The sequence below is a fragment of the Delphinapterus leucas genome, chromosome 17 (assembly GCF_059928025.1).
Source record: "Delphinapterus leucas isolate spDelLeu-1000000601 "Yukka" chromosome 17, BTC_Dleu_Yukka2, whole genome shotgun sequence".
Taxonomy (NCBI): Eukaryota; Metazoa; Chordata; class Mammalia; order Artiodactyla; family Monodontidae; genus Delphinapterus; species Delphinapterus leucas.
The window spans coordinates 34,514,351-34,536,619 of NC_143145.1; the positions used below are offsets into that span (position 1 = coordinate 34,514,351).

At 42.3% G+C, this 22,269-nt stretch overlaps 1 protein-coding gene across 1 annotated transcript; it reads right to left on the reverse strand.

Moving 5' to 3' along the window:
- Positions 1–2,404: 2,404 nt before the first annotated feature.
- CTHRC1 (collagen triple helix repeat containing 1) lies at positions 2,405–14,579 on the reverse strand. Its single transcript, XM_022584531.2, has 4 exons — positions 14,427–14,579; positions 9,172–9,393; positions 7,006–7,222; positions 2,405–2,977 (listed from the first exon to the last, which is right to left on the reverse strand). Exons 1-4 carry the CDS (start codon positions 14,577–14,579, stop codon positions 2,835–2,837), a joined length of 735 nt encoding a protein of 244 aa, XP_022440239.2. The 3' UTR covers positions 2,405–2,834.
- Between the last annotated feature and the right edge of the window lie 7,690 nt (positions 14,580–22,269).

The window sequence follows — 22,269 nt, forward strand, 5'->3', positions numbered from 1 at the left end:
TGATCAGAAACAATGCTGTTTAGAGACTTACCTGGTGGTCCAGCAGTTAAGACTCCGCGATCCCAATGCAGGGGGGCCTGGGTTCAATCCCTGGTCAGGGAACTAGATACTGCACATCGCAACTAAAGATCCCGCACGCGGCAATGAAGATCCCACATGCTGCAACTAAGAACCAGCACAGCCTAATAAATTATATATATATATATATATATATATATATATATATATATATATAAAAGAAACAATCCTGTTTAGAATGTAAGGTGGTGGATAAGGCATTCTTGAGTCCATGAATGGTAGTGCTAGCATAAGCATTAAGGGCAGGGAAGACAAATGTGTATCCAGAATATATGTCTATTTCCATGAGAACAGATCTCTGCCCCTCCATGACAGAAGTCCAGGGTAATCAGCCTGCCACTAGGTGACTGGCTTGTCCCCCTGGGAATGATGCCATATTAGAGACTCCAGGCTGGACTCTCTGTTGGCCCATTAGGCACTCAGCAGAAGCACTAGCCGGGCCAGCCTTAGTAAGGGAAATTACATGTTGTCGAATCCATACATAACCTCCATCCTTGCCACCTCAGCCTCTTTGTTTAGGGGTCTATTGAACTAGCACTGGAGTGCTGGGGAAAGAAGCTGACTCACATCCATAGCGAGTTACTTTGTCCACCTCATCATTAAGAGCCTCTTATGCAGTTGATGTCCTTTGGTGGGCATTCACATGGGACACAAATACCTTCACAGTCTGTGCCAATTCAAAGAGGTCTTAACTAATGTTCTGGTCTCCACTCAATATGTCCTTAATCCCAGTCCCCACTTGTCACAATTTTTACCCATCTTGGTTAACTTCTACCTGTCTTCAACATGATTTCATCTAGACCCCCTCTCACCCACTTTTCCTTTCCAGGTTATTCTGAAGCAAATTCCAGACATCATATCACTTTATCTTGAATATTTCTGTATCTCTAAAATATAAGTGCTATTTTTAAATAACCACAATACTACTTCACACCAAACCCCCAAATCATTTTATATCAAATATCTATCAATGTTTAAACGTCCTGAACTACCTCAAGCACCCAAATAAAGTCAAACACCGAAAAGAGTTGATATCTATTCAACCTTTTAATCCATGTTTTCCTTTTTCTCTTTTGTTGCAGTATATTTGTTGAAGAAACCCAGCTGTCTTTCAAGTTTCCCATAGTCCTGCTTTGCTGATTATAATCCTGATATGTCAATTAACATATTCTTCTATCCCCTGTATTGCCTAAAATTTAACGGTTGTATCTGGAGGCTAAATCAGATCCAGGTTTGATTCTTTCTTGCAAAACAACTTCTCGGGTAGTGTAACGTGCTTTCCTTAGGGGGCACGTAGTCTTCTTCTCATGCTGGAATGTTATCGGTCATTGATGATCATTGCTAAAGCCCTAAAATCATGCAGGGTTGAAAAGAGGGATATCCTATCACTTTCTTCATTTGTTATCTATACCAATATATAGTGCTATAAAATACACACACACACACACACACACACATTCTATAGAGAAATTTTCCTTCATCAACAAGTTGGTTACCCAGAAGTACAGTTCCTGTAGAGAAAGCAGAACAAATGCTTTGCTTTTTCCCCCAAATTTCAAAGTAACAAGTTGATTTCCTGGCATCCTCTAAGTTGACCAATGAATTTTATTTTAATATCATTATGAACTCATGCATTTAAACATACCTGATGTGTTTCAAACCATTCCAGTTGTTATCTTCATTGATGCTCAAATCGTATCATCTCTGCCAGTGAGAACCAATCCACATTGGCTCTTGGATCCTGTTGAGTTGTCTTTCATAGTTGCCAAATGGTATATAGAGATCACAATCTGGGCATTACTAGTTTGGTCATTATTTCTAGGTCTTTTCAGTAAACAAAGCTAGGAGATTCTATTGTTAATTGTTTTATAGCTTTACTTAAGACAAAGTAACTTATGAGTTCATACTGACACTTCCAAGTCAAGCCCAGGATTTACTTAACTTTATCAGTCTTACACCTGTACTTACTTCTTCATGAATTCTTTCTGATCACCTCAGCCAGAAGTGATAGGTCATTCTTTGAATTATACCACCTCTTCAACAACTTTTGTCACAATCAACATATTAATCTTTGATTTGTTATTTTTGTATCTTAGTTTCCCTACCAAATGGTAAGCAATTTGAGACCAGAGTCCCCGTCTTTTTACTCTTTGTTAAATTAAGATAAAATTTCTCAAGTGCTAGTGCATTTCCTGACACATAAATATCACTTTCTCTTTGAATCCCTCAAAATATGGAACAGGACTATTGTACTAAAAAAACATGATTGTCAAACGGATAAATACAAAATCAGGTTTATCCTCAACTCTCCAGATATAAAGTACCAGAAACCCTGATTTTAGTGGCAATTACGTTACAGATATTAAGGTTGTTTGAAATAAGTTTTATTTCACAGATATTAAACAATTCTGAACATTTACAACTTATACAAAGACTGGTAGCTTTTATATCTTAAAAAGTGCTACACTAAGAGAACAGGAAAGAAACGGAGACCACAATAACATTCCAAATTATAGGTTCAGGGAATGGGAATATGAAGAAAGTATTTTAATCTTCTACAAAATCCCAAAACCAGTTTTGATGGGAGGAAAATGAATACTGGATCTAAAAACAGTGTGAAATCACACTTTGGTCTGTAAACACATTTAATTTTGTTTTTTCATTCAGATGTACACATAAAAATTATATAAGGGGTCACAAAAATGAACCATTCAAAGGTATAATACAAGAGAGGTAGGGAACAAAAATGAAAGGATTTATTTTGGTAGCTCTTCAATAATGATACGAGACACTGAATTCCACCCCGTAGAGGCATCTCCTTTCGGGTAATCTGAGCAAGTTCCAACCCAGATAGCAATGTCCACTAGTCCGGCACCAATTCCTTCACAGAGTCCTTCCACTGCAAAACAAGGTGAGAATTACAAATCTCTATAGAACAAAAAGCAAAAACCTTTAGCTCAACTGTATTACTTCAGCAAGCTAGGTTAAATCTACTTAATGTACAGGGAATTAAAAATGCTAATACTTAATAAAGGTCCCATAAAGATAAGTTCCCTTTTTCTTAGCACATAAATATTTTTTAAAGATGTATACATATCCATTCTGTGAAATAAGCTTCACGGGGAATTTTCTTAGAGGTTTTAATCATAAAGGGAGACTTTGTTTAGTTATAGAGATGACCTAAAACAAAAAAAAAGCAATTTATCTGACTAAACAAAGGAAGCCTACACTTTTGTTTTTTTCTTTTTGCAGTACTCGGGCTTCTCACTGTTGTGGCCTCTCCCGTTGCGGAGCACAGGCTCTGGATGCGCAGGCCCAGCGGCCACGGCTCACAGGCCCAGCCGCTCCGCGGCATGTGGGATCTTCCCGGACCGGGGCACGAACCCGTGTCCCCTGCATCGGCAGGTGGACTCTCAACCACTGCGCCACCAGGGAAGCCCAGAAAGCCTACACTTTTAAAAGCCAAGACTTTGACGTGATCTATAAGTCTTTTTTAAAGAAAGCCCTTTCCAACACTTACCTGTATACACTTGATGGTATTCAACTAGAAAAAAAAAAAAAGGACTTTTATAACATTAAAAGTAATTCTAACGTAATCATTATATCAGTCCTTCAATCCGGAATTTCCTCACCATGAAAAAAAACAAAAAACTAAGTAAATCCTGTTTTTCCTCTGTGTTTTTATTCTTTGTAAACACGTGCCTTTTCACAGGTCCTCTCGACTTTCACATACTAATATATATAAGTTGCATTCCTTATCAAGGCTCTTCTCCAACATTAAAAAATTCCCCCAGGGGCTTCCCTGGTGGCACAGTGGTTGAGAATCTGCCTGCCAATGCAGGGGACATGGGTTCGAGCCCTGGTCTAGGAAGATCCCACACGCCGCGGAGCAGCTAGGCCCATGAGCCACAACTACTGAGCCTGCGCGTCTGAAGCCTGTGTTCCTCAACAAGCAAGGCCGCGATAGTGAGAGGCCCGCGCACTGCAATGAAGACTGGCCCCTGCTTGCCTCAACTAGAGAAAGCCCTCGCACAGAAATGAAAACCCAACACAGCCAAAAATAAATATAAAAATAAATTAATTAATTTTTAAAAAAAGACCTAAAGAAGAAATACATGGTTAATATCCTAAAAAAAAAAATTCCCCTAGTGTTGATTTTAATAGGCAAAAGGTACAACCCCTTTGACGTCTGTGTCAGGGGGAAAATGTTGGCAGATTGGCACATTCTTTAAGAAAACCGGTTCTTACATATAAGTAGGGTGGGGATGACCACATGTGACTGGTTAGTTTTCCTATCTGGTTAAGGTTAGTGCATTTGAACCGAGCCAGGGGTTGCAGGCCTAAAGCAATCTGCTTCCACCAGCTGTGACATCAGTGAATTGAAGGCAAGTCCCTCTGAATCCGGGGACCTGTGACTGGTTCAGGTCCCTTTCAAAGTTGGGAGAACTAAGCTGTGCGTGCCCACAGTCCCATTTAATCTAGAATTCTCAGTATCATGCCAGGTGAGAAAGCCTAGAAATCCTCATGTTCTCCCAAGGTCTTGACATCCACGGTCTAAAAATTTGTTCACTTCATCCCATAGGAGGTCAGACAAGTTTGCATTTAGTGTCAGCCTCACACGGGGAGAGTCAAGTGGTCACTTTATGGTCTTTAACAAATGAAATAATGTTTTTTGAATGAATGAACATTTTCACTGTGATAAGGTAGTATTGCAGCTTATTAAACACCTAAACTATGTTGGATTAGGGGTTCTCAACCTGTTTTCCTCCTAGATCCAGGTAAGAAGATGACATCCTAATGTATATCAAACTCCCATGGACATATCCAAGGCTTAACGTCATCCTCTGATGTGCAAACTGTAAGTGCATCCCTTTCCTTTCCCTCAAGAAAGAGTACCAGCATGCAAGGGAATTTATTATAGAGGTAACATTTAACTCATCTTAAGACAAAAACTGTTATGAATAACAAATTACTTCTGACATTCTACCCAACTGATCACACCAAATAAGTTTCCACAACATGGTTGGGAAATGCTATGTTAAATAATTTACAAAGTATATGTATGTATAGGTCACAGTTCCTAGGCCTGAGAGCTTCTATTATAGCAAGATATTAACACACACATTTAAAGATACTACAATAGAAAGTAAGTTGCTTATATCAACTACTATTTAAACACATATCATTTCCTAGTCAAATTTTGTATTTTATACCCAGATTTTAAAAATTTTAGTGACTGCTTCTCAGATGGAAAGCACCTCTTTGTTTACAGCACAGAACTTAGTGAAGAGGCTTTTTCATCTGATCAAACCTTGTCTTGGGAGACAAGAGAGCAGGGCTCTGGTTTCTGCTCTCCAGGACACTGAGCCTACTGTTCAGGGTAAGATACTTTATTTCCCTGGACCTCCTCTATGTGCAGAGAGAAGGGGTTAAAGTATCTTCTTTACATCTTGAGGATATTGTGGGGATCTGAGGAAGAAAATGGAAGGGATGCCCTTGATTTCTTAGGGATAAATGTGCTCTATTAATTTGGGGGATCAGTATCTGACTTGATCCCTAAGAATGCTGAAATATTTCTTCTGGTTAGTAGTGAGGGGATCTCTTCTCTTCCCTCTGACATTTTTAAGTACAAGATTCGTGAGAAATCCTTTCAAGAGATCAGGGAAATGAAGCTATCGCTATGGACACCTTGTGATTCTCTCGGCATGTGTTGTTACGGTGTGCCACACTCCCAGCTCCTGCCACACAGCAGCTCAAGAAAGCAAAATAGCTAGCAGCCAAATACTCATAGTGGTGTGTTTGGGTGATGACATTAATAGGTAGTTTTTTCCCCTTCTACTTTTGGTAGCTTCTAAACTCTTTCAATGAACCTTAAAATATAGCAAAACAAACCCCCAAAAACTCAACAAAAACAAAACAAAAAACCCAATAGTTTTGGGTTTTTTTGGCCACACACAGCATGAGGGATCTTCCCTGACCAGGGATGGAACCCGTGCCCCCTGCAGTGCGAGCGTAGAGTTTTAACCACTGGACCACCAGGGAAGTCCAAGGTGTTTTGTTTTTTTTTAACAGCTTAAGTGACCACTGGTTTAATCGAATGTCGTTTCTTTTATAGGAGTTAGAAGCAAACAGAGAATGCAGGAACCATATAGAAATGTTCTCTTCTACAAATGCAGCAGACTGTACCTACCTTTTTAAAGAACAAGGCAGAGAAATCAGCCTTCTTATCAATCTAAGCTAGTGGTTCTCAAGCTTGGCTGAACATTGAGATAACCAGGAGAGACTTTGTTTCTGCGGTACACAGACCTCTCACTGTTGTGGCCTCTCCCGTTGAGGAGCACAGGCTCTGGACGAGCAGGCCCAGTGGCCATGGCTCACGGGCGCAGCTGCTCCGCAGCATGTGGGATCTTCCCAGACCGGGGCACGAACCCGTGTCCCCTGCATCAGCAGGCGGACTCTCAACCGCTATGCCACCAGGGAAGCCCCAGGAGAGACTTTGGAAGTTCCATTGCCTGGGGTGCAACCAGACCCATTAAGTCAGCCTACATGGAGGAGTGTTACCCAGGCACGGTGATTTTTTAAAGTTCCCCAGTTGAACACAAGGTATAGCTAAGGTTGAAAACCACTGCTCTACGGCATTATTGGCTATTTCGCCATTTCATCTAACTCAGTGATTTTCAACCTTGTGATCTTTAAAAAAATACAGCTGCTGGGGTCTTACCCCAAGATTCTGATTCAGTTGATCAGAGATGAGACCCAGGCATCCACATAGTTTTTAAAAGATCTATAAGAAATTCTGAAGTGCAACCAGGATTGAGAATTATGCACAGAAAGCTTGCTATGACCTACCATGATAGTGGACAGAAAACTAATCTTTGGTCTCTAAAGATCTGAGGCACAATTCTGTAATGTCCCCATTCTACGTACCAGAGGAAGTGCGATGAATATTAATTGTCGAATTCAGTTCAGGGCTTCCTTGGTCCAAATAAATTATGGCTTCAATAGGAAGAGGTCCTGAACATTCAGCTCCATTGAACGTGAAATACCAACGCTGACAGCATGCGCTTCTGCATTTTAACCGAAGCGAGCCACTGAACAAGACTCTTAGGGCGCTGTTCGAACGCATCTTTGTGAATGTACACTCCTGTCACAAACAGAGAAATAGGACTTAATTAGCATTTTCATTTTAATTAAAAAGATGCTTTCAAATTGTATTGTGCATTTTTTTTAATGATCCTTTTCCCCAAACTGCATTTAAAAAGCTTAGCTTTTACAGAGGGAAAGCAGTTCTCTGCAAGATGGAAGAGACTCTGATATTAGAAACTCTAAGAAAATAGAATTATGGCTTTCTTAGAATTATTCACTCCATTGAGGGTATCTTTCAGTTTTTACCAAAAACAGCCAGTCTTCAGTATTTTAGACCAAAACAGTCTATGTATTTACTTTTCTTTTTATTCCAAAATTATTTCCTATGTTCTGGATACTACAGATACAACAGTAAACAACACAGAATCCCTGCCTAGCACTGCCCATATATATTACTTTGACCTGTTACTTTTTTTTTTTTAATATTTATTTATTTATTTGACTGCACTGGGTCTTAGTTGAGGCATGAGACATCTTCATTGCCTTGTGCGGGATCTTTTAGTTGCAGCATGCGGGATCTAGCTACCTGACCAGAGATTGAACCCGGGCCCCCTGCATTGGCAGCACGGAGTCTTAACCACTGGACCACCAGGGAAGTCCCTGACCTGTTTCTTTTTAAGCAACAGAAAACAGTATCAGGAGTAAAGCGTAGGTGGGGTTTTTAGTCTTTACCTACATGACACAATGATAAGACCCAGGTCTTTGCAAAATTTGTTTGTCTATTGGCTCACGGTCCTACTATCTTTTACCCGTAGAAGGCTCCCAAACCCATTCTGACCACTGCTAAAAGGAACTTTTGAAAACATATTGTATTAATAATCCAGAGTCCATAGGGCAAGTTTTTAGAGAGAACTCAGCCAGCAACTTGTGATGAACTATAAATAAGCAACCAGTCTATCAACGTCAGGTGTTTAAAGAAGTAGGCAACATTTTAACAAAATGCTTTTTAAGAAATCACATGTGAAAATATAACTGGTCACAGTCACCAAACTATGGAAGCTATATGGAAATTTGACCACACAGAAATCAAATCAAGACAGTCTCAAACATTTTTATAGATAATAGAGCAGACATTAAAGAGCTGAAAGAGGAGCAGGGATAATACACAGATTGCTACTTAGAACCTGAGAATTTTATGAAAATAAAATCTCTTCTATTTGCCTGGTGGTAGTAGTGGTTAATATCAAGGAATAATATATTGTGGATACAGAACCATGTACAGAGTTTGTCAACAAAAGAAGAAAGAGGCTTGAAATGGCACCAACTTCAACTCTGTGCCATCCCAGTGGACTTGCCAGTTACTTTGGAAGCAAACACTAATCAAAGTGACGGAGTCATTAATCCAAATGCATTGCCAGACAGGCTATTTTGAGTAATTTTTCTCCCTAAATATTACAGAATAATTTTAAATGGTCATTGTAGTGTATCTCTGGTCCGTTCTACTTCGCTTAAGCTTAGCAATTTTAAGCTGGGTCTGCTACCCAGAATAAGGACAAATACCAATGGACTCCCCACCTCTAGATAATTCCAATCATGTGTTAATTTCTTGGATATTTCTTTCCACCTTTATATCTGGAGCCACAGCAGAATTTCTTAGACTAATTTAAAATCACTTTAGGACAAGATTGGAAAGTTGCTTACTTGTCCAACACAGACACCTATGCTCTTTTTGTTTCCATTAAAAAAAAAAAAGAGTAAGTTATTTTAAGTATTGTTAGGGTTAAAATAATATGGTGATATATTTATCTCAGAAATAGCTTTATAAAGTTAATTCTGAAATGTTATCAATGTTTTCACTAATTCTAAGTTAGAAGTCACACGGTACCCATTCCTTAATACTTTTTGTCTTTTAGTAAAAATAAAATAAAAGCACACTTAAAATTACCACTCAACCATGAAAGCCTTTAAGTTTTACTTCAACTTTAAAATAATTCAGACTTTACTTACCGCAATTTTTCCAAGGTCTATGCCATAATTCAGTGAACTCCACGAACACTGCTTATAGTTAGGCGTCCAGGGCTCCTCAAAGACTTCCCTCAGGCATTCCCCCTTTTCTCCTTTGAATCCATCTCGACCTGGGACCCCAGGGGTGCCAGGGATGCCATTGGTCCCAGGGCTCCCATCTCGCCCAGGCACCCCCGCGGGCCCTTGTAAGCACATGCCATTATACTGCATCAGAAAAAAGAACGGGGGAAAAACTCCCTTCACTTAAGATTCAAAGACTCAGTCTGATCAGAACTGCATTTATTTTGAGGCCTTGGAGTCAAGAATCCCTTCATACCACTTGCCCATGTTCCAGATGAGTTATTTTTTATATATAAAGAACCAATTTTTAAAGTCATTTCTAAAATATTGGGATTTCTTTCCTATTCTTTTTTTTTGCAGACTTTACGCACACAAAGAAGAGAAAATGATTTCATTTGCTTGCTTTTTTCTACTGCTCATTAAAAGCATACATAAGTTTTAAATGGCTGTATTATAAGGTAGACGTAATTTGATATACTGCTCTTTTCTTCTAACCCTACATATTGTAAAGAGACTTGGATTTCAGAATTATACTTTTACAATTTTATGCAAACACTGCACTATTTGGGGATCGTTATTTCTATTTTTTTCTATTGTTAACATTATTGTAAAGAAAATCTTTATCCACATAGCTTTTTTCTTCTTTTCAATTATTTCCCTAAGATAAATTCTCAGAGATATAATTATAAAATGAAATCTTAACTCAATAGTTATCTTACACTGGCAATATCTCTAAGTTGGATAAGCACACCTGCTTCTCCTCCCTATTTTCATGTGGAGGAAGTGTTGGAACACTTCTGGCCTCCCACCCCACTCAGCCCTCCCCACCAAGAAGGGATAAATAATCTCATTGCAAGTGACCATTAGTCTTAAATAGGGTGGCAGTAATCTAACAAACTCTTAAGTGCTAGGATTATCTCTGTTTTCCTTGGGGTGGTGGTGCAGTAGTATCACGTAGAAGTTGAGTGATAGATTCTAGAGTCATATACTCTGGATTTTAATCCTGGCTCCACCACTTATTAGCTATGTGAGATACAGCAAGTTATTCAACATTTCAATGCCTGTTTCCTTAACTGAAATATGGGGGAAAATAATAAAGATTCTTACCTTGTAGGAGATTTAAGTGAGATAATACATAAAATGTACTAGAGCAGTACCTGGCACATAGTATAGTCAGCCATGATTATTCTCATTATTTCCTCAAGACCATGTGAGATAGTGGCCCAGAGCAAGTGTGTCCACTCCCTTGAGTGGACTAGGACTGGGGAAGAGAGCATTAGCAAACCTGCTGGCTAACACACATAGCCATAAGCCACACACAGCAATATAGTTGCATCGGTGGTAAAGCTGGATCTCCATCTGCCTAATTCTTGTGCCTATCCCTGAATTGGTCCATTATTAGACCCTTCAAACCACACACCCAATTCATTTAAATTTTTACTTTAACAATCCCTATTTGTATAAATGATCTAACACTATCATTCTCTATAAATATACTGTCCAGTGAGAACAAAAAAAATCAAGATTCCTTATATATTAAAATAACTTCAAAGCTTTTTTTTAAACATCTTTATTGGAGTATAATTGCTTTACAATGTTGTGTTAGTTTCTGCTGTATGACAAAGTGAATCAGCTATATGTATACATATATCCCCATATCCCCTCACTCTTGCATCTCCCTCCCACCTTCCCTATCCCACCCCTCTAGGTGGTCACAAAGCACGGAGCTGATCTCCCTATGCTATTCAGCTGCTTCTACTAGCTATCTATTTTACATTTGGTAGTGTATATATGTCAATGTCACTCTCTCACTTCGTCCCAACTTACCCCTCCCCTTCCCCGTGTCCTCAAGTCCATTCTCTACGTCTGCATCTTTATTCTTGTCCTGCTCCTAGGTTCATCAGAACCATTTTTTTTAATTTTTAGATTCCATATATATGTGTTAGCATACCGTTATTTGTTTTTCTCTTTCTGACTTACTTCACTCTGTATGACAGACTCTAGGTCCATCCACATCACTACAAATAATTCAATTTCATTTCTTTTTATGGCTGAGTAATATTCCATTGTATATATGTGCCACATCTTCTTTATCCATTCATCTGTTGCTGGACACTTAGGTTACTTCCATGTCCTGGCTATTGTAAATAGAGCTGCAATGAACATTTTGGTACATGACTCTTTTTGAATTATGGTTTTCTCAGGGTATATGCCCAGTAGTGGGACTGCTGGGTCGGATGGTAGTTCTATTTTTAGTTTTTTAAGGAACCTCCATACTGTTCTCCATAGTGGCTGTATCAATTTACATTCCCACCAACAGTGCAAGAGGGTTCCCTTTTCTCCACACCCTCTCCAGCATTTATTGTTTGTAGAGTTTTTGATGATGGCCATTCTGACCCGTGTGAGGTGATACCTCATTGTAATTTTGATTTGCATTTCTATAACAAAGCTTATTTTTTAATTTCACCATCTAGGATTGGATATGGTCATATTATTAAATTCAGTAATGACACTGCCTAGGAAAGATCCTTATGTATCTAATGTTTGCCAATCAATCTTCTCACAACACCAATTTGATATTTATTTTGCTAAATGATTTTTTTTTTTTTTTTTTTTTTTTTTTTTTGCGGTACGCGGGCCTCTCACTGCTGTGGTCTCTCCCGTTGCGGAGCACAGGCTCCGGACGCGCAGGCTCAGCGGCCATGGCTCACGGGCCCAGCCGCTCTGCGGCATGTGGGATCTTCCCGGACCGGGGCATGAACCCGTGTCCCCTGCATCGGCAGGCGGACTCTCAACCACTGCGCCACCAGGGGAGCCCTGCTAAATGATTTTTATGACTTTGACCAGTGCTATTTTCCTGACTTTAAGGAAAAAAAAAAAAAAAAGACACTTCTATTTATTTGCTGCCAGAGAAATAATAAGAAACGTATTTAACAAAATTGCAAAAGTACTCAAAGACACGCTAAAGTATAAAACATTCTAGTTGGCTTTATTTTATACTTAATTTTCATTTTGGTAGATATACTTTAATTTTACTTGGTAGATTTAAATTTAGTAGATATACTTTAATTTTCATTTAGTAGATAGGTTACTTTCACTAACAGATATATGCAATGTTTACACAAAGATTTCAAGTGGGAAGGGAGAAACAATAAAACTTCTGGTATTCTTTGATTTTTTTTTCACTGTTATTCCCCTCAGAGCAAAGTTTTATTTTTCTATATATGAGCAGTTCTTAACGGGGACAATTTTGTCCCCCAGAGGATACCTGGCAATGTCTGGAGACATTTTTGGTTGTCACAGCTTGGGAGGGAGAGATTGCTATTGGCACCTAGTGGGTAGATGGCAGGGATGCTGCTAAGCATGCTACATGCACAGCACAGTCCCCGTAACAAAGAATCATCTAGCCCCAAAAGTCAATTGTGCCATGGTTGAGAAATTTTATTCACCTTTTTATCTAAAAACTGCATTTCAGAGACCACATAATTTTACTGAATTCGATTCCACAGGTATCACATCTGCCTTCTTTCACTTCTTTCACTAACCCAGCACATGATTAGTATCAGGTAGGGGTTCCATAAATGTCTGTGGAAGGAACCCCTGTTTCTTTCACTGGCCACCAGGGGGCAGAGCTTGTTGCACGCTTGAAAGGAAGGCTTTGAAAGATCCTGTACAAAGAAGCTGCTTTATAGAGTCCGTTGAAACCTTAATGACTGTGTGGATTCTTTTCCCCCAGCAAAACCAAATCCAATTACAGGATGCACCTGAGCCAGGCTGCACAATAAAGTTTTCCAAGTCGGGCTAGAGTTGTGGGAAACCGCAGGTACTGTAAATCCTTGGAGGGAAAGAAAAAAGTTGCTAGCTTTATAGGGAAAGGGGGTATTTTGTGTATCATAACGACAGATTCATAAAATGCAGACTGCACATGAACCACATTCATTTGGTACAGTTTTAAACAATTTAGGCACTAAAAATAGAACTGTAGCCCTGAACACACAGTCTGCTTTGTGGAGCAAAATTACATAGCACCACACCAAAAAGTGCAGTGTGGAACGGCAGGAATTTTTTTACAGAGCGTTTGAATCTGGCATAGAACTAGCTTCCAGGGAGCTTGGCTTATTAGCTCAGTTTACAATGGCAGCTTAACAAATTTGAAACAGTTTTTTATCAAAAAAATGCCCCCTCTTATGTCCTGCAACGCCTGTAACACTATATTTGTCTGCTTAAAGATTGAAGTTTATCATATACCAAGGAATACAGTGGTTTTGAAAGAATCACTCTTGCTCCAGGGTAGAGACCCACTCTGCCCTTCACTGGGTTTGGTTGACTTTTAGAAGGAAAGAGCTTTAAGTAAACAGGCCTTCCCATAGATTACCCCTTCAGAAAGCACTTGGGCTATTTATTTGCTCTCCTGGTAACTGTCTTCTCCCCTTGGTTCGGCTGTGATGCTCCTACCTGGTGCTCACAGGCTGAAGACCCAGGGTGTCTGGAAGGGCTGCCCATCTGTCTAAACAGAACAGTGAAATGGGTCCTTGGAGGGTTAGTGCTGGGCCCCTTCATTTCCCCTTCTGATCGTAAACCCTCTGAACAATTCCTGGCCCAGCTGTGGTCGTCCAACAAAGTAAACTGCAGCCCATACTCCCTAGGAAGATGGCCCAACATGACTCACTGTCATCAAGTTACAAAGAGTTGGACGGATGTTGGGTGAGGATTGTTATTCTCTCCCGCTGGCAGACGTGGTCACCAGCCCCAACAAAGGACACGTTGCAAGTCCCTGGCCCAGGCCCACCCAGGAGATCAGTTAGCCCAGGGTGTCCCAGGCAGCTCCCTGGCCCACGTTCTAACCTACCCAAGCTCCCCATTCTACTCTCATTGCAGCCCTAACCCTCTCCATCCATGCGGGGGGTGGGGGTGGGGAATCGATGGGGGCTCAGAGGTCAGAAATTATTGGGCGACTCCTTGTACTCTGGGGCGTCCCACACGACCCGCGGCGCATCTCTGGTTCACGATGGCCCTCTCATACCGGTCTACCTCGCCAGTTCCAGGACTCCACTACCCGCAAAGCCCAGGTCCTTACTTCCCTGGAGACTCAGACAAAGCGGGACCCCCAGGCGCACGCTAGACATACCCCCCTCCCCCGTCCCCGCTCGGGGCTCTGTCCCGTCCACCGGACTCACCAGGTCCACCACCTCCCTCTGCCGGAGCACAGCCTTTTGCTTCCCCTTGGGGGTCTCGGAGGCGCTCGACGGCGCCTGCAGCTGCAGCAGCAGGAGCAGCAGGAGGCCGAGGAGCCGCTGCGGGGAGCCGGTGGCGGGGCCCTGGAGGCGCATGGCGCGCGGCGGCCCCGGGACGCGCGGAGCAGGCGAGGAGGAGGAGGAGGAGGAGACGACCCGGGAGCCGAGACGTGATCCCAGTCCGGCCCCGCCGCGCTCCGAGGCCACCGCCGGCTGCATCAATGCGCCTTTCAGCCGCACGCTTCCCTCCCGCCCCCCGGACACAGGAGTTTCCCTCCCGTCATAGGTCGGAGCCCTCACCCCGAGCCCGACGCGGGGCGGGCCGACAGCCGGGCCCGCCCCCTCCTGCGGCCGCTCTGCCCGCGCGGACCCTCGGGGGCTGTGCAGGCAGCTGGGATCAGCCCCCCTGCAGAGGCGGGGGAGGGGGTTGGGGTTGGGAGGGGTGGTGCGGATGCGGGTGGCCGTGTTTAGTGAACCACAGGTGGAGGCTTCGAGAACCAAGTGGAGACGGCACCGTTGAAGTGCGCATTGAAGAGGCCCGTGCCTTCACCTGGGTCCAGGAACACCTGGGTCAAACCCTGGCACCGTGGGCGAGCTCTTTTGAGAGATGACGTTTTTGGGGGGCGTAGGAAGGGCTGGGAAGGAGTCATAGATAGCATCAGGTTCTCCCAGGGGCCCATGACCCACACAATCACCTGCTTCACAGGGTGCTAACACAAAGCTCCAGGAACCACACAGTCTTTAACGCACACTCTCTGTCCTCTTGGCAGTACTGTGGAAGTTGATACCTCCTCTGCTTGCCCCATTTACAGACGGGGAAACTGAGGCTTGGGTGGTTAGGCAACATTCAGTGGTAGAAGTCCACTTTTGAGCAGTCATTCTTGACCTCTGATTGATAATTAGCTTTTTCTAACCCCCTCTGTCCTCCTTTGTCCATTCTGGAAGGAAGCATCCTCAGAGACCCAGGCCACCCACCAGCTAGGGTCAGGCTAGAGCAGGAGTTCCTTTATACACCACTAGCTGGAGTCAGGCAGGACAGGAGTCTTGCCACACCACAACCTCTTGGCAACCACAGAGGTTGCCAACAGAATGGTGATGATGCTGAGGTCAAATTCAGCGCAGCAGGGTTCTCTTTACAGACCCAGCAAGGTTCTGGGTAGTTATGGTGGGCGCAACAGATGGATATGAAAAAGAAGGAACAGTCTGGCAGGGGAGCAGTTAAGGGCAGTTCTAGGAGTGTTCACTCCTGGGCCAGTGCCTAAATCAGGTAAATTCCATTTCTGTTTGTCAGAAGAAACAAACATCCAAATGGGTTCTACAGCCAGGACTGGCTGCATAATATGTGGAGCCCGGTGCACATAAAAATTCAGGGTCCTTTGTTAAAAAATTATTAAGAATTTCAAGACAGTGTTAACAGAGAAATACAACAAGCATGGGACCTGCCTTAGTGCAGCCACACGGGCTGCTCACCCATGAAACCAGCCCTGTGTAAAGCTGAACAGGCTCCCAGCTGATGCCCTTATGTAGCCAAACCAGTGTAGTGGCAGCAGTCTACAGGCTGGAGAGGAGAAGAGGGTACCACCAGAGTCTGTCTTCTATCCACAATTCTTGCTGCTGTTACTGCCGCCGCTACTACCACCCAGTGACTTCAGATGGTCCCTTTCTGTGTGAATTTGGGTCAAGATTAGCAATTAGCTAATCCTGTGTTAACATCCATGTGTTTTGAATCTACACATTCACATAGTTAATTAAGTTACACTGCAAGATAAGTAAACCAGATACTGTTATCTATATTTCAAAGATAATATATAATAATGTATAAGTGCTTTACAGCATACAGAGGGCTTTCATATACCCTGTCTCTCAGATCCTAAAATTATCATAAAAGTACTCCCACTATGGGTTTGATTAACTTCACTCTCTCTATGCTTACTTCTATACGTCTGTGGGTTTGCAAAGTCATTTTTCCTACTACCTCTGGAATTTGAGTTTTCTTGGTTTAAAACTTAGACCCATTCTACCATTATAGATTTTTAGTTTATATTGGGGATTATGGATTAAAGTCCTAGTTGCTATTTCCAGAGTGATCTTTCCTGAAGATTTCCAAATGTTCTACATATTTTCTGTTCAAATATTTAACTTTTTTTCCTATCGAACTATTTTTTTTAATTAAAAAAAATTTTTTTTAAATTTTTGGCTGTCTCACGTGGCATGCAGGATCTTGGTTCCTCAACTGGGGATAGAGCCTGTGCCCCCTGCAGTGGAAACACAGAGTCTTAACCACTGGACCACCAGGGAAGTCCCACTAGTGAACTATTAATGCATTTCTTATGTCATAAAAACGCCTTTGTTAATAGATTTTTTTTCATACAGTTAATAACTTTTTTTTTTAATTTTATTTTTGGCTGCATTGGGTTTTTGTTGCTGCATGTGGGCTTTGTCTAGTTGCGGCGAGCGGGGGCTACTCTTTGCTGCGGTGTGCTGGCTTCTCATTGTGGTGGCTTCTCTTGTTGCAGAGCACGGGCTTTAGGCGTGCAGGCTTCAGTAGTTGTGGCTCGCGGGCTCTAGAGCGCAGGCTCAATAGTTGTGGCGCACGGCCCCAGCTGCTCCGCGGCATGTGGGATCATCCCAGACCAGGGCTCGAACCCGTGTCCCCTGCATTGGCAGGCAGATTCTCAACCACTGCACCACCAGGGAAGCCCCCTAGGTGTATCTTTGATGCATCAGTTGATGATAAACATTTCAAAGTATCACATAATAACCGCCTGTCAGTCCAAAATTTCATTTCAGCAGCATTTCTATCTTTGTAAACAGTATCTGTGCAATTATTTGATAATTTTTTCGTATCTTCTAAAAAAGTAGTGATAGTAATGATAAGAACTCTTAAACTTCGTATAGTTGAGATACATATAGAAATAAATGGGCTGAAAGTGCCAATTGTTTAGAATCAATGGGACACTTACTAGAATTAAGGGGGAAGGACTTTTGTATTAGTCAAGGTCAAGGTCTAGTCAGAGTAACATAAACCATGCTAGATATTTCAACCAGAGGAGATTTAATACAGGATATTGTATTGTATTTCCAGATGTTGGAAAGCCAGGATGCTGAGGTAAACCAGACAGTTACTGAAGGAAGCAGCTGCCACACCTAGGGCTGGAATCCAAAAGCGAAGAGTCTCTGGGGGAGGTCCTAGAAGGTAGAGCTTGGAAGAAGTCCCAACCCCAACTCTAGGGTGCCTAGTTGGTCCTTAGATTTCTGGCTGGAGCGCCGAATGCATAGTATTTGGACCACCAAGGAGGTCATGGGCAGCTGGTGCTGGTACCTCCGAGGGAGTATAACATGGCTGCTGCCAAGAGAAGCTGGAGGCTGAAGCTGGGGGCTAAAGCTCTGGCTATCCTCTGCTGAGTTACTTACTCAGTACTTTTACCTGGTACTTATAAAGTGCTCAATATACATTAGCTATTATTATTTTTATTATAAAAGTAGGGGATTCTGTATAAAATTAAAGGAAGCCTTGATTTAATAGATGACAACCTACAAAACAATTGTATCATTCAGGATCCAATTAGGACACAGAAACCACTCTGGGTATTTAAAACAGAAGGAATTTAATGTAGGAAGTTGACCACAAAGGCTAGAAGCTCAGCAGGGGACAGTGAAGCAACCCCAGACTGGTCATAGCTATAAGCTGCTACCACTCCTAAGCTGGAGAGACATAGGTGACCAGTCAAAGCTGGGATCATACTGGGCTTGTCCATTGGAAGCTGGAACCAAGGAAGAGATGAAGCCACTACCAGAGAGGGAAGATGATCAGTACTCTGGCTTCTCCCCTTTTGCCACCCTCCAATTTCTGATGGACCAGACCCAGCTAGAGGAAGAGAAAGGAAGGGAGGGAGGGAGGGAGAAGAAAGGAAAAGTAGTGATATTAATGATAAGAGCCTGGGAAACAGACAGAAGCCTGGAAACAGCCTGCAGAGGTCAGCCTCCTGGGATACAGAGCAGGGCAGGAGAAGCACAAAGAACGGTACTGAGGGCACACAGCACTGATAAGTCCTGAAACGGGGGACTGAATTCCTCCCTCCACTGGCTCAAGTTCACACATGCACACACAGTCAGCAATAAAATCCAACAGTGTAGTGGCTTCATCTACATTCCTAAATCCCTAGATTACCAGACTGTTCAAATCGGTATTAAATGGTTAATCTACCCACACCCTGCACTGATAGACATTAAATACACATTTCCCTTACCAGCTCACGAGTGACTGGAATTTTTATAGTCCTAAAAGAATAAAATTTCATGGAAAATTATAGAACCGAAATCATTGATGAAAGATGAGTAAGAGTCCCTTGCCCACGATCATGGCAAGTACATTCTACATGCATCCTGTTTTATTTGTGCATATGTATACAGCTGGAAACTGGCATCCTTTGCAGTGCTTGAGGGCAAGCCCTGGTCTGTGCTAGACCAGAAGAGTTACACTTCGAGTTACATTTCCTTTATTCTGAGTCACAGCATGCTACATGCTTTCTACTTGGGTAGTCTTGCATTTCCTGTCAAATCTTCTTCCTTTTTCTTAAGTTACCCAAAGCTGTGGACTTTCTTTCCCTCTTCATTATGCCCTGTGTACAGAGGTTTTAAAATCAGCATCCTCTGAACAGACTCTGCATTGTAAGAATTCCTTAGAAAATTCTTCACCGTGGACATCTGTGTTTGAAAATGGTCAAGATTAAAGACATTTCTGGACAGTTCAGATGAGTCTTTGCAGCCTGTGTCTCTTTCCAGGCACAAAGCACTGTCTGTTTTATGACAAAAGAAAGCCAAAGTAAGCAGGATATTTGGAATTACATCTTAAAACATTTAGGTTTACAAAATACATCTAGGTCTCCTGTCCCCCTCCACAGATATCCAACCCCAGCAGCTAAAACGTGGATTCTGGTTACTTTTTTTCTCCAGCTCCCCTGATATGATTGCTTTGTTGATATAAAGTCAGACCATTGCAATGGAAATTGAAATAAGCCAGTAATATTAATCTCCTCCCTCACCTATCAGAGTTTTTATCAAATGACAAAGCAAGCTGAATGCAGTTTTACAACTCCCAAATCTGTCCAATAGAGGATGCTAAACAGTGACAAAATGGGAATTGACTGGTGACAGGTGAGAGAAAGAGATCAAGAGGTTTGGATACAAAACACGAAATGGGTAAATGTCCAAAGAAAAAACAAAAGTTAATGGAATAGGGGACTTCCGTGGTGGTGCAATGGTTAAGAATCCACCTGCCAATGCAGGGGACACGGGTTCAAACCCTGGTCCGGGAAGATCCCACATGCCACAGAGCAACAAATCTCGTGCACCACAACTACTGAGCCTGCGCTCTAGAGCCGGTGCTCTGCAACAAGAGAAGCCACCACAATGAGAAGCCCGCGCACCACAACACAGAGTAGCCCCCGTTCGCCGCAACTACAGAAAGCCGGTGTGCAGCAACAGACCCAATGCAGCCAAAAATTAATTAATTAATTTTTTAAAAAGTTAATGAATAATTCATTGTCAATTATGGCATAAAAGTTAGTGGTCATAGGACTTGCTACCCACTGTGTAGAATTTAAGTCTAGACAAACTCCCTTCCCATGTTCCTTACCATGATTTGAAAATAACCCTTTGGCAACATTAATAATACTTTGGCAGTATTATCAGAATCATCAGAATTACAGAATTATCAGTGTTGTCAGAAACATCCTCTTACCACTTTCCCTTCTAACTCTTGGCTAGATTAATGATTCCTATTTTTATGGACCCTGCCCCCCCCTTTATTTATGGATTCTATGGAAAGCATGTTTGAAATTTATAGGTGACCCAAAGCTGGAAGAGATAGCTCAAGTTGTCTGCACTAAAGCCAGATGGGAAAGATCAGCTTTGCAGCAGTTTCTGAGAAAAAGATCAGGGAGGATAGATCTGGGGGTGAGGGGAGCAGGGCGGAATTAGCCACTGGCTAAGTGAAAACCAAAGAGTTGTTATACAGAGGAAAGTCATCTGACACTGAATAATGAGAGAGAATAAAAAGTCTCACTTATTCATTAAACAGATATAAAAGTCTACTCACCCCATCCATATACAAATTTCCTTTGGATCTTAAATTCACCGATTAGATGCTGCCAGTAGTTGTGTGTGACTCCCACACCAGGGGTGATAAGAAACTCCCTGGAGCTTGACCTCCTCAGGGTTTCATTGTGAAATCTCTTCATTAGGTAACTGGAGTCTTTGGCACGGACCTTAATTTTTAAGTGACCGCTCCCTCGAGCATCACAGGAAATCTGTACTCGTGTCCTAGTGCTTGCTACCACTTCCGTTTAGGTAGAGTTCTTCTGAGAGCCGGGTCACAACCTCAGCATCTGCTAGGTATGTCTCCAGGAGCTTCAGCTTCTTGGTAATCCTTTGTTAAGTGTCTGATGACACGTCAGGGCTGTGTTTGGAATGTCAGATTCTGGGGCTACCTCCCAGTCCCCTTGCCTCCCCAGCCCATATTCATGCACGTAGACAAAGGCAAAGTCCTGAATTTCTGCTCTGATTGTAATTATATGGCTCCATATTTCACAAGTATCAAGGCCAGGATGATGTAGCTACTATAAACAAAGGTAATCTTAGTGGCATTATAACCACTATAAGAAACAAATCCACTGACAGACATACACTGTCCTGCATGGTGAAGAACTTGCTGGAGTACTGTATTCTCGTCTAGGCAACATGTTTAAGAGGAACATGGGCAAATACAGCACAGGAATGTTTCTAAGTAGAATGAGCATGAGTGTAAGGGGGTTTAGAAACCATCTCAAAGAAGGAACAGTTGAAAAAATCAGAGCATGGTGGCTTAAGAGGAGACAAGATGCAAAAATCTGAAGGGCTGTCACAAAAGGGAGAGAAGAGCCTTCGTCTATTGCACTAATAGGGTGGTGTAAACTTCTCTGAGAGTCACTGCTACGTTCCAGGAAGCGCGAAGAGTGGAAGTGATCATTGAGGATGTTGCTTGCGTTGCAACAGACATCCCCGTGTCCTGGCTGTGGGTAGGCAGGAACAGAGGTGCTGTCAGAACGTGCAGTGGGGGAATTCCCTGGTGGTCCAGTGGATGGGACTCCCAGCTTTCACTGGTGAGGGCCCGGGTTCAATCACTGGTCAGGAACTAAGATCCCACAAGCCTCGTAGTGGTTAAAAAAAAAAAAAAGTACGTGCAGTGGTACCTCTGTGAGGCCTCCTCTTTGGGGATCGTTCGCATAGGGCAATTTCAGTTGATTCTGGAAGACCAAGACTACATTCCGGAAATAGGCATGTGGACAAAGCATCCCCCTATCCCCCAGCCTCTCCACCAAATTAGGCTTTCAGAACGGTCTAGCTAGAGACCCAGCCCTTACTTCTTCTGGTCTGCTATTTGCTTTACCTTTCCACTCTATTTTTAAAGTATAGGACTTTATTAGACTGCGGTTTTGAAACTCACCTACATTTTAAAAGCCATTCCTTTCCAGTTCAAGGACAGATAGACTTTGGATTTCAGGACACATGCTGGGCAATACAGATTTGTTAATTGAATAACTAAATATAGATTAGCATTCTTCCAGAGGCAGAAACATGAAATGACCCTGTTGTGTGTTCCCTTTCAAGGGTAAGAGCATTCTTTCCTGAGTCCTCCCTGTAGACTTCCTTCCAGTCTCACTGGCCAGGATTGTCTCACATGCTTGTTGCCTAAAACAAATCTCTTTGGCAAGAGAAATTACCTCTGTGGGGCTAAAAAGAGACT